Below are 12,552 nucleotides of genomic sequence, written 5' to 3'. Positions count from 1 at the left end.
CAAATCGGGCAAGTGGCATTTTAAAATTCCCCAAATTATGCAAGGTTGCCCAGATTGTGTTGAGTCTGCCACAGTCAAATGCGGAGCGAACCTTTTCAGTTATTGGCCTAAACAAGACTGACAGGAACAGACTGGCACTGATGGCACCCTGTGAGTGATGGGAAGTTCGGATCATTTTACTGAGTCGCTTGTTCTACCGAGTTCATTAAAATGAACGAATCTTTTTTCGAGTCATTTCGTTCATTTAAGGGGCTTTACATGTTATACTTTTAACAGCCAAATTCCCCGGACACATCCACCTACGCAGTCTTTATCATATTCTGATTTAAGAAATCAATATAATGCAGTCAAAAATTATTTACAGGGAACATACTTAGGCTACTTTACATTCCGAGTCTTTCGTTCATTTGTCATGTGACAGACGCAATGACTGTTCATGACCGGATCGAACCCTGCTTCAGATACGAGCTCCTGCAGAGGTGGTGATCAGGCCAGCACTGCCACTGTGGCACAGGCTACAACAGGCCTAATGTGTGAAACTTGTGCTGTGGTTTTCTGGGGAGGTGGAGTAACTATTATGTGTCCCTTTTGTTTTGAGATTTCTTATTGTTTTGATGTTGTTGTTTTACATGTTTGTTATTTAATCAACTCTATCTTAATTTTTTTATATCAATCGATCAATCAATAAATTAATTGTACATTTTGAAAACACGTTTCCATTCTAGTAGTTTTTTCTTTTTTTCCCCATAAATCAGGGTTTATACTAAGTAAACAAGGACTGACATTTTTAAAATTAGGGTTAGGTTTGACAAAAAATATCTCTGCGCGCACTGACGTTTTACAGAGTCTCACTCCAGCCAAAGTCCCAAAGTTGGCAACCCTGTAGTTTATGTATTTCCATAACTCCGCGCACCCTGCTCGCGCAGACATCACACGTCATCAGCATGTTCCACGAGTTTTAGATCGCCAACGAGCATCACGCCGTCTCTCATAAGACGCTTTGCTGAATCTGCTTTGGCTGTGTGTGTTCATGTGGTTTGGAGGAGCCGTGGCTTTTGGAGAGCGCTCTGAAATGGCTTTAAACCCTCAATGGGACTAATTATGTAATCACAGCTAGACATATTAAAAAACACTTAAAAAAAACTTTAACATTTGTTTCTTTCTTGGAATTCCAGATCCATCATTGTAGCACACATGAAAATCAACAAGACACTTCTTTTTCAGTGTAGCCCACACTTTCCACACATGACGTGATTTTGACCTGTTTAGACTTACACAACAATCAATGCTTCTATCCTCCTAATTTTCTGATGCACTGCTGTCACCAAATATACCACTTTTCCTTTCTGTCTTCTATAAAATTCACTAACATAAACCTAAAACACAAGCAAAAAGGTCATTGTACTGTCTGCCAGTAATGAACAATAGTCCAGATACACAGGAAATATGTATGGGATTGTTCATTATTTTATATGCATAAGCTCTTTCTCTCTTCAGTGTCCTGGTTGTGACTGGATCATCGAGAGATCAGACTCGTCTAATCTCAGTGTGAGATGCACCATTTGCTCTGTAAATAAGGGCAAAACCTTTGAGTTCTGCTGGCAGTGTCTGAGAAAGTGGAAAGGTCCGCGTCCTCGATCTGATAGATGTGACAATGACGACTGCAGCAACAGAGAGCTGGATCTGCTGAGAGATTGTGCAAATATAACTTTACCATCTGTAAAAAACATTGAATGTCCAGCGGTTCGTGCTTGTCCAACATGTGGTTTGCTGCTTAACCACAACACAGAGCAATGTAAAAACATAGTGTGCTCTCGGTGTAATAAAGAGTTTTGTTTTGTCTGTCTCAAGCTCACACCTGACTGTCTGAAGACAAGTAGTTACTATAAACCCTGTTCAGATGGTGTGGCTCCACGACAGACATCTATTCCACTCTGGAGAGATAAACAACACATTACAAGCACATCGAATCACAATATTACAAGCACATCGAATCACAATATTACAGGCTCGTCGAATCACAATATTACAGGCACGCCGAATCACAATATTACAGGCACGCCGAATCACAATATTACAGGCACGCCGAATCACAATATTACAGGCACGCCGAATCACAATATTACAGGCTCGCCGAATCACAATATTACAGGCACGCCGAATCACAATATTACAGGCACGCCGAATCACAATATTACAGGCACGCCGAATCACAATATTACAGGCACGCCGAATCACAATATTACAGGCACGCCGAATCACAATATTACAGGCACGCCGAATCACAATATTACAGGCACGCCGAATCACAATATTACAGGCACGCCGAATCACAATATTACAGGCACGCCGAATCACAATATTACAGGCTCGCCGAATCACAATATTACAGGCACGCCGAATCACAATATTACAGGCACGCCGAATCACAATATTACAGGCACGCCGAATCACAATATTACAGGCTCGCCGAATCACAATATTACAGGCACGCCGAATCACAATATTACAGGCTCGCCGAATCACAATATTACAGGCTCGTTTGATGAAATTACATTACAAAGCATATCACTTTTGATATGTTGTATATGTTTTGTATTAGTAGCTCGTCTGGTTCATTTAATATATTTCAAGTAAGTGTATAAAACTCATTGTGTATTTTTCAAGATGCGTTATGCAGTTAAAAGAAACCATAAGGCTGAATATTAAAATGATTCAAATACAGTTTTTGGGGATATTTACAGCCAGTTTCCCTGCAGACATAAAAGTATTGACAGTGACATAAATTTTCTTTCACAAAGTTTGCTACTTTAGCATTTGTATGTTATTTTTTCACATTTCTGTGGTATGCTGAAAAAATGTTAAGCAACATAAACTTTAATATGTTTTAAAGGCAAAAACATTTAATATATGCAAAGAGTCAATAGATGTCCCAAATAGTCGGAAAGGAGCTTCAGAAAATAACATCGCACCATCTTCTGCTGTCCAATCCTTGTACATCATGCAGAATTTCAGGCTGTCCTTGATGTTTTCGTTGGGGAGAAGTTGCTTCTTTGCTGCTCTTCTTGACACCAGGCTGTTGTCCAGAAGTCTTGGCCTGTGTGTGCATGCTTCACACCACCTGCTGCCAATATTGAGCAGTTCTGCACTGGTGGAGACATGATTACGTACTGTAGCTGATTCCTCAGGAGTAAAGGTCCTGGGTATTGCTGGACACTCTGGGATGTCCTGAAGCCTTCTTAACGGCAGTTTAACCTCTCTTCTTGAAGTCCGTGATGATCCGGTAAAGTGATTTATCATGACTAGTACTCGTTCACTCTTTCCCATGTTCTGATATGATTAGTCAAGTTATGTTTCAATTATTTAAAAGGCATCTGCATAATGCACAACAATCTAGAAACAATGTGAATCAGCACCACAACAACTGAAGCTGCAAATTTGCAAAACAAAGAAATGTGTCACTGCCAACTTTTGGCCAAGGCTGTACATTTTAGAACCAAACCAGCAACTTCAACATAATGTTTATGGCAACACTTTACTCCCATTAGCAGTGCAGAAAAGTTCCTTTTCCCAACATAAATTATTATTCACCCCTTTTATTGTATGAAATCTTAATGAAGTGTGTCAGTATCTTGTATTGTATGATCTTTTCTCTTGCTTCTTTAAAGGGGTCATGAACTGTATTGTTTTATTGCTTTATAATGTTTCCTGTGGTGCACTTACAATGTTAGTATTATGTATACATCAAAAATAGTCATAATTTAGAAATAAAAGGCATTTTTCCTAGCCTGATTTGAACGCTCTGTTTGAAGGGGCGTGTCTGCTTTGAGACTTCAGTGTAAACACCCACTGCTGTGATTGGCTGACATCTTTGCATATGAAATAGCTCATTTTTATATGTGAAATTCTCTTTTGAAAACTTTTAGCACATTTTTACTATTACAGCTCTCAATGTTAACTAATCGTGTATAGTGTTGATTAAAGTATTATACTTAGATCGTGTGATGAAAGGTTGCAGTGATGACTATTGTAGCTGATCACAGACATGAATGCAGTGATCTCATCATTGTAACTCGAATTCATACACTCTCATGAATGCTTTAATCATAACTAACAGTGCAAACATGATCTAAATAAGAGATTTGTTGATTATAACGAGAGTTGTGGCGAGAGTCACTGATAAACTCGTGCTGTTTGATTGAGAGCTCCAGCAATTGTAAAGGAGCATTCTTTGATTGTTTTCTATTTATAATGTAATCACAGTTTAAATAACAGATTATTTTCATCCTACTAAGAGAAACAATGTGAAGTTTACCGTTCAGGTTTGATTTGCAGAAACAGAGACAAAGAACATCTGACTGTACATGAGTCATTAGATATCAGAAATCACTGGTCACAGATCAGCCATTAGAATTAACACAGTTACTTACATGTTGTGGCATTACTATGGAGTCCATGTCATAAAAGTCTGTTTGCAAAGCCTGCGCCGAAACTCTGACTGATTTACTAAAGAATCCACAGTGAAATGTACAGAATGTACATAAATAATGCTAAACTGAGACATTCACATTGTTGAAAATATATAACCACATTCCTAGCATTAGATTCCTTTAAAAGGTAATGTTATTTTTAGTCCAGTGATCTGATTGCTTTTCTCATCATCTCACTGACACACCTGTGGGCGGGGCTACAGTGATAATGATGATGAAGTAGGCGTTGATCTTCTCCAGCAGAGGCGGTCCTTCACTGGGCTTGGATTTAATGAAAGCTGTTTTTGAACTAAACAATGATATTTTCAGTTCTGAAACTTACAGTATATTCTTATAGTATGATGACCTCTTATATGTCAAAAGCTCAAGGAAAATTATATTTCTCAATTCATCACCCTTTAACATAATTTGCCACACCTGTTCAGAATGCCAGAATATTTTACAGAATTTATTTCTTCTCCTCTACCAAAATATTTTTGGTAGAGAGTCAATTATCCTTAGAGAAATATAATTTTCCTAGAATGTTTTATTTTTTTTTAACTTACAGACTTCATGGGGTGGCAATATTCATCAGCCACATTACATCATATGTTTACTTTTTCATCCAAACATGTTGCTTGGTAATTAGATAATCTGTGTTGTAGTTTCAATCTTTATCGGAAATCACTTCTCAGAGATCTTTTGATGCCAGAAATATTAGACTTTATTTCACAAAAGCCGAACGCGTCATCTAGAAAGACGCGCTCCAGAACAATGGCCCATATTACATATATACCCACATGCGTGTCCAAACATGGTCACACCCTATAGATATTTTGGGCAGGGGTCTTACACCACGTGACACACTTAAATAGAATTCTCTGTTGCATCAGCATTCTGACCTTTCTTTTCAAAGTCAAACCCAACACACAGCAAGGAAATAATGTTGTATAAATCTCTAGTAAATTACTTATTTTCTTAATAATAAAATCTTCAACATCTGTCACCTGATGATGGCATTTGGGTTCTTGTCAATGTAGCCTCCAAATGAACTCTGTTTTCAAGATTGAATCATTTTCCTTGAGGAATAGACTTACTGTGTTTTCAATGGCATCCGCAGTGAAAAGCTGTTTAAAGCTCCTAGATCAGTGTTCCTAAACTGGTGGGTCACAGTGTTAAATCAAAGAAACAAAAAATGTAATTCTAAATGCTTTTCTGATGCAAGACTTTTAATGTGAAAGACGTGCATGAAAGTGTTGCATCCCCTGTCAGACCCAGTTTGAGTAAAGAATGCCCAAGATGTTGTCATGCTCTATGTCAGTGTCATTATTCTAAGGTTATTTTCGTAACTTGTTACGAAATAAAAAGTCTTTCACCTCAGAAATACGAACTTTCCTGTCCTGTCAGAAGTTATTCTGTGCTCATAGCAAGCACAAATTGCATGCAACATCAATCAGTAGTTACACTGTCAATTAGTAAGACATGAAATGACCTAAAAGTACCCGTAAAGTGTTCGCTGTGAAGGATTTGCATGTATGATGTTCTTTCTATTTATCAAGAGCAGTTTCCATGTTTCTTTAACAGTTCGTGTTAGCATTGTGTATTTATCATGGAAAATGTTGTTTTTGTAACCCCAACATTTTTCTCATATTGAAAATATTTGATTTACAGAATGTAAACAGCAATTGAAACATATGTCAACATTTATTATTTACACTGTGATACTATACTATGATGTCATCAATAGACAGTTCTGAATATCACTTTACAGTTGTACACACACTTCTAAAGGGTAGTTTGACTCAACTACTCAAATTGTAGTTAAGTCAATTAATCAAGGAATCAATTTAAACCATTTTCAAATACTATTTTATAAGAAAACACAAAACGTTTCTTGTCTCGTTACATTAATTTATGAATTACATGAATCATGTACATACTGTAATAACATGTTTTCAATTCAAAATAAAATTTGATTAAAAAAGTGTAGTATTTTGCATCATTACTGTGGGTGGTTGAACATTTCTATTGTAAAACAGCTGTCAAATATTAAATGTTTAGCTCCTTACATCTAACCAAGCACTTGTTCAAGGTAAAACTAAAATACTTCACACTCGTCTTCTGTGAACATTAAGGCCCGTCTTCTTTGATTTGATTGGCCATCTCACTAATTTTGACAGTGACGAGCGCTGTTCGACCGCCGAGGCAGAACGGCCTAAATATGTCACTTCATCAAAGATCAACATGATCCTGTCAGATTCAGCAGGTTTCATTTTTTGTGTTTTCAAAGATTTGCTGGCGAAGCTCCACTCCTTCACCGTCTCTGTTTGAACATCTTTGAATAGGACAAAAACACAGTTCAACAACTTTTACGACACGCTTCACTGTTAACTTGCATCAATACTATTTATTTTACACATATTTTGAGTCTGTATTAAGGACTTTTCAAGAAACTAGGGAACATAAACCCCTTAAAATTAAACTAGAATTCACTTCAATATTAAAAGAGTTTGAATAAAAGATGAACAGCAATGAGACAAATGTGTTTTAAAGGACAGATGTGTTTTACAAATGACAAAACCTCTAATTCACATCTACAGTAATGAATATAAATGTCATGCAGATTCTGTTACTGATTACCTGAGGAGTGACTCTGTGTGCTGATCTCTGGACTGATCCTGAGGGTTGTTCCATAAAAGACGCTTAGAAAAGCGGGGATTAAACTCAAAAAGCCGGACTTGAATGAGCCTAACAAATAAGTTGGGGCTAAAGTGGTTCCATAAAAGCTAATTGAAGTTCACACAATCTCACTAATTTGATCCAGGTTTATCAAGTCTAGATAATTGCGTGTGCATGCATTTCTGAAGCAGCCCTAGAGGTCGATCGTGGATCAAATCGATCCACCATCGAACAGCGTATATTTTGTGCTGTTTTATGCGTTTGTGATATGTTTATTTTTTTTCCCCTCAGTGCAAAACTTACATTTTACAGTTATAAATAAATATATATATATACAGTGAGGAAAATAAGTATTTGAACACCCTGCTATTTTGCAAGTTCTCCCACTTAGGAATCATGGAGGGGTCTGAAATTGTCATCGTAGGTGCATGTGAGAGACATAATCTAAAAAAAAAAAAATCCAGAAATCACAATGTATGATTTTTTAACTATTTATTTGTATGATACAGCTGCAAATAAGTATTTGAACACCTGAGAAAATCAATGTTAATATTTGGTACAGTAGCCTTTGTTAGCAATTACAGAGGTCAAACGTTTCCTGTAGTTTTTCACCAGGTTTGCACACACTGCAGGAGGGATTTTGGCCCACTCCTCCACACAGATCTTCTCTAGATCAGTCAGGTTTCTGGGCTGTCGCTGAGAAACACGGAGTTTGAGCTCCCTCCAAAGATTCTCTATTGGGTTTAGGTCTGGAGACTGGCTAGGCCACGCCAGAACCTTGATATGCTTCTTACAGAGCCACTCCTTGGTTATCCTGGCTGTGTGCTTCGGCTCATTGTCATGTTGGAAGACCCAGCCTCGACCCATCTTCAATGCTCTAACTGAGGGAAGGAGGTTGTTCCCCAAAATCTCGCAATACATGGCCCCGGTCATCCTCTCCTTAATACAGTGCAGTCGCCCTGTCCCATGTGCAGAAAAACACCCCCAAAGCATGATGCTACCACCCCCATGCTTCACAGTAGGGATGGTGTTCTTGGGATGGTACTCATCATTCTTCTTCCTCCAAACACGTTTAGTGGAATTATGACCAAAAAGTTCTATTTTGGTCTCATCTGACCACATGACTTTCTCCCATGACTCCTCTGGATCATCCAAATGGTCATTGGCAAACTTAAGACGGGCCTTGACATGTGCTGGTTTAAGCAGGGGAACCTTCCGTGCCATGCATGATTTCAAACCATGACGTCTTAGTGTATTACCAACAGTAACCTTGGAAACGGTGGTCCCAGCTCTTTTCAGGTCATTGACCAGCTCCTCCCGTGTAGTTCTGGGCTGATTTCTCACCTTTCTTAGGATCATTGAGACCCCACAAGGTGAGATCTTGCATGGAGCCCCAGTCCGAGGGAGATTGACAGTCATGTTTAGCTTCTTCCATTTTCTAATGATTGCTCCAACAGTGGACCTTTTTTCACCAAGCTGCTTGGCAATTTCCCCGTAGCCCTTTCCAGCCTTGTGGAGGTGTACAATTTTGTCTCTAGTGTCTTTGGACAGCTCTTTGGTCTTGGCCATGTTAGTAGTTGGATTCTTACTGATTGTATGGGGTGGACAGGTGTCTTTATGCAGCTAACGACCTCAAACAGGTGCATCTAATTTAGGATAATAAATGGAGTGGAGGTGGACATTTTAAAGGCAGACTAACAGGTCTTTGAGGGTCAGAATTATAGCTGATAGACAGGTGTTCAAATACTTATTTGCAGTTGTATCATCAGGGCCGGCGCTAGCTATAGCAGGGCTGATAGCACTCCGGCGCCATGCCGGATTTCCGGCGTGTACAGGCGTGTCTGCAAAAATAAATAAATAAATCAGGTTCGCGTTCGCGTGATCTGACAATTATCCCAAGATCTGAGAGGCGCTTTTTTTACTAAACCACACCAGCCTACTTCATCCAATCGGTAATAGGGTAGGGGCTGGTCTTGGGTTTTGGCCAATCAGATAGATTCAGCAGTCACTCCACGTGCGCATTTGTTTTGTGTTTCCCATACACTACGAATGTGTTTCCCACACTGGCAGCGCGAAACGTAGCCAAAGTCATGGAGTGCAACTTTATGAAGCCAGGGGAAGACACCAAACTTGTCGATAAAGGCATAAAGAATAAATGGTCTTCTTGGATAGAGGAGGTGGGTAGAGACGAAAAGCCCTTTGGAAGCTGGTGTCAAAAACTCCGGCAACCAGGAGCGTGTTTCTGCACTTTGTGCGCAAGGAAAATATTATATGGAACTAGCGGGAAAAAAGTGCTGCCACGGCACGAGTTAGATCCTAGTCATCAAGCAGCTGTAGCTCGTTGCCTGATTTGAGGTAGCTCGCCAACAGGCCTTTCACATATCGCGTCTTTTGCGCGCTCAAGTTCATTCAAATGTAGGCGCGCTTAGGTAAGCACGCTCATAATTGAAGCGACGCGCTCGTTTTTTTACAGACGTTTTTCGGTGGTGGAAATCCATTAGCCACTAAAACTTTTTTGTCATTGTTGAGAGAGCAGTCAGTGCATGGTTGCAAAGCAACGCCACGGGAAAATCGGACCTAATTTTACTATTATTAATAATAAAAGATAAGCTAAAGTGTGTTGTAAATGTCAGTCATTTATCTTTTTTTGACTCATTCTTTTTATAAAAATAATTTAAAGTCTGAAATATGTGAGTTTTATCTTTTTATAAAAAAGTTTTTTGTCAAAACTTTATTTGAACTTGTACATGTTAGTATATAACATGTTGCAAGACACTTTTAAAATCTGGCTATCATTTTTAATGGTTTGTGTAAACAAAAAGTGCATATTGATGCTTTATTTGTGATTTTCTGGTTTTCGACATAAAACTTGGTGAATTGATTTCATTGTGTAGTATTAGTACTTTTTGAACAGGATTCTGTGATAACGTGATAATTTTTGTCACTATAATCATGAAATGAAATGTTCATGCCATTTCATCTCTTGTTATGATCAACTAAAATCAACTAATTATGTGTTTTTTTTTACAGTATAATATGCAAAGTACAATTTTCTATAAAAAAATTATATCTGATTTTGTTCTTTTCTCTGACACGCGTTGCTGGGTGTGGAAGGTTACTAATGTGATCGCTTTATCTGTAAATTAAATTAATGCTTTTTCAATTACTGAATTCATTGAAATAAAATGAATTCTTTGATTTGAATATTTTTCGTGTAGGTCTTACATTTCAATCTTTATGGTCTTAAAATGTCTTTAAAAGGTCATAAATTTATAGTTTATTATCATGACTAGTACTCGTTCACTCTTTCCCATGTTCTGATATGATTAGTGAAATTATGTCCGTTAATTTAAATTATTTAAGTTAGTTAAATTATGATTAGTTAATTTAACGTCCGTCCTTCGGATGAGACGTTAAACCGAGGTCCTGACTCTCTGTGGTCATTAAAAATCCCAGGATGTCTTTCGAAAGAGTAGGGGTGTAATCCCGGCATTCTGGCCAAATTTGCCCCTTGGCCTCTGTCCATCATGGCCTCCTAATCATCCCCATATACTGATTGGCTTCATCACTGTCTCCTCTCCACCAGTAAGCTGGTGTGTGGTGAGCGTTCTGGCGCAATATGGCTGCCGTCGCATCATCCAAGTGGATGCTGCACATTGGTGGTGGTTGAGGAGATTCCCCCCTTCCACGTGTGAAGCACTTTGAGGACTCAGAAAAAGCGCTATATAAATGTAATGAATTATTATTATTATTATTATGTTTCAATTATTTAGGGTTAGGGTTAGGAATCTGGGTTAGGTTAGGGTTAGGGTTAGGTAAGGCATCTGCATCATGCACACCAATCTAGAAACAATGTGAATCAGCACCACAACAACTGAAGCTGCAAATTTGCAAAAAAAAAAAAAAAAAAAATGTCACTGCCAACTTTTGGCCAAGGCTGTACATTTTAGAACCAAACCAGCAACTTCAACATAATGTTTATGGCAACACTTTACTCCCATTAGCAGTGCAGAAAAGTTCCTTTTCCCAACATAAATTATTATTCATCCCTTTTATTGTATGAAATCTTTATGAAGTGTGTCAGTATCTTGTATTGTATGATCTTTTCTCTTGCTTCTTTAAAGGGGTCATGAACTGTATTGTTTTATTGCTTTATAATGTTTCCTGTGGTGCACTTACAATGTTAGTATTATGTATACATCAAAAATAGTCATAATTTAGAAATAAAAGGCATTTTTCCTAGCCTGATTTGGACGCTCTGTTTGAAGGGGCGTGTCTGCTTTGAGACTTCAGTGTAAACACCCACTGCTGTGATTGGCTGACATCTTTGCATATGAAATAGCTAATTATTATGTGAAATTCTCTCTAAAACTTTTAGCACATTTTTACTATTACAGCGTTCAATGTTAACTAATCGTGTATAGTGTTGATTAAAGTATTATATTTAGATATATAGCAGCATTATACTTAGATCGTGTGATGAAAGGTTGCAGTGATGACTATTGTAGCCGATCACAGACATGAATGCAGTGATCTCATCATTGTAACTCAAATTCTGCACTCTCATGAATGCTTTAATCATAACTAACAGTGCAATCTAAGTAAGAGATTTGTTGATTATAACGAGAGTTTTGGCGAGTCACTGATAAACTCGCTCTGTTTGATTGACAGCTCTATATTCATCAGCCACATTACATCATATGTTTACTTGTCCAAACATGTTGCTTAGAAATTAGATAATCTGTCATCTGATGGCATTTGGGTTCTTGTCAATATTGCCTCTGGCTTGCTTAGTTGGGGACACTTAATATTCAACAAAATAATATTGATCTCCTGCAATGACACCATTATATGAGAACTGAGCTGAGCTTGATGATGAAATCACGGTTTTCTACAGAGCTGCTGTATAGATGAATTAACTAAATAACTAATGATTTTTACTACAGAACTGAGTCAACACTAATCTTACTTCAGCTGAAAAATCACACTATTTTCTTTTAGAGCTGCTGTACAGCCAAATGAACTCTGTTTTCAACACTGAATCCTTTTCCTTGAGGAATAGACTTACCATGTTTTCATCCGCAGTGAAAAGCTGTTTAAAGCTCCTAGATCAGTGTTCCTCAACTGGTGGGTCGCAGTGTTAAATCAAAGAAACAAAAAATGTAATTCTAAATGCTTTTCTGATGCGAGACTTTTAATGTGAAAGACGTGCATGAAAGTGTTGCATCTTCTGTCAGACCCAGTTTGAGTAAAGAATGCCCAAGATGTTGTCATGCTCTATGTCAGTGTCATTATTCTAATGTTATTTTCGTAACTTGTTATGAAATAAAAAGTCTTTCACCTCAGAAATATGAACTTTCCTGTCCTGTCAGAAGTTATTCTGTGCTCATAGCAAGCACAAATT

At 37.9% G+C, this 12,552-nt stretch overlaps 1 protein-coding gene across 1 annotated transcript in view; it reads left to right on the top strand.

Moving 5' to 3' along the window:
* Positions 1 to 6,451, top strand: part of LOC307151530 (uncharacterized protein) — a 41,049-nt gene extending 34,598 nt beyond the window's left edge. Inside the window, exon 4 of the mRNA XM_079859624.1 lies at positions 1,498 to 6,451. Coding sequence (XP_079715750.1) covers positions 1,498 to 2,637 — 1,140 coding nt within the window. The 3' untranslated portion in view covers positions 2,638 to 6,451. The remainder of the gene's footprint in view (positions 1 to 1,497) is intronic.
* Positions 6,452 to 12,552: the final 6,101 nt, after the last annotated feature.

Source organism: Squalius cephalus (assembly GCF_949319135.1).
Source record: "Squalius cephalus genome assembly, chromosome: 23".
NCBI lineage: Eukaryota > Metazoa > Chordata > Actinopteri > Cypriniformes > Leuciscidae > Squalius > Squalius cephalus.
The sequence above is the reverse complement of the archived record's forward strand: the minus strand, read 5'-3'. Positions and strand labels throughout refer to the sequence as shown.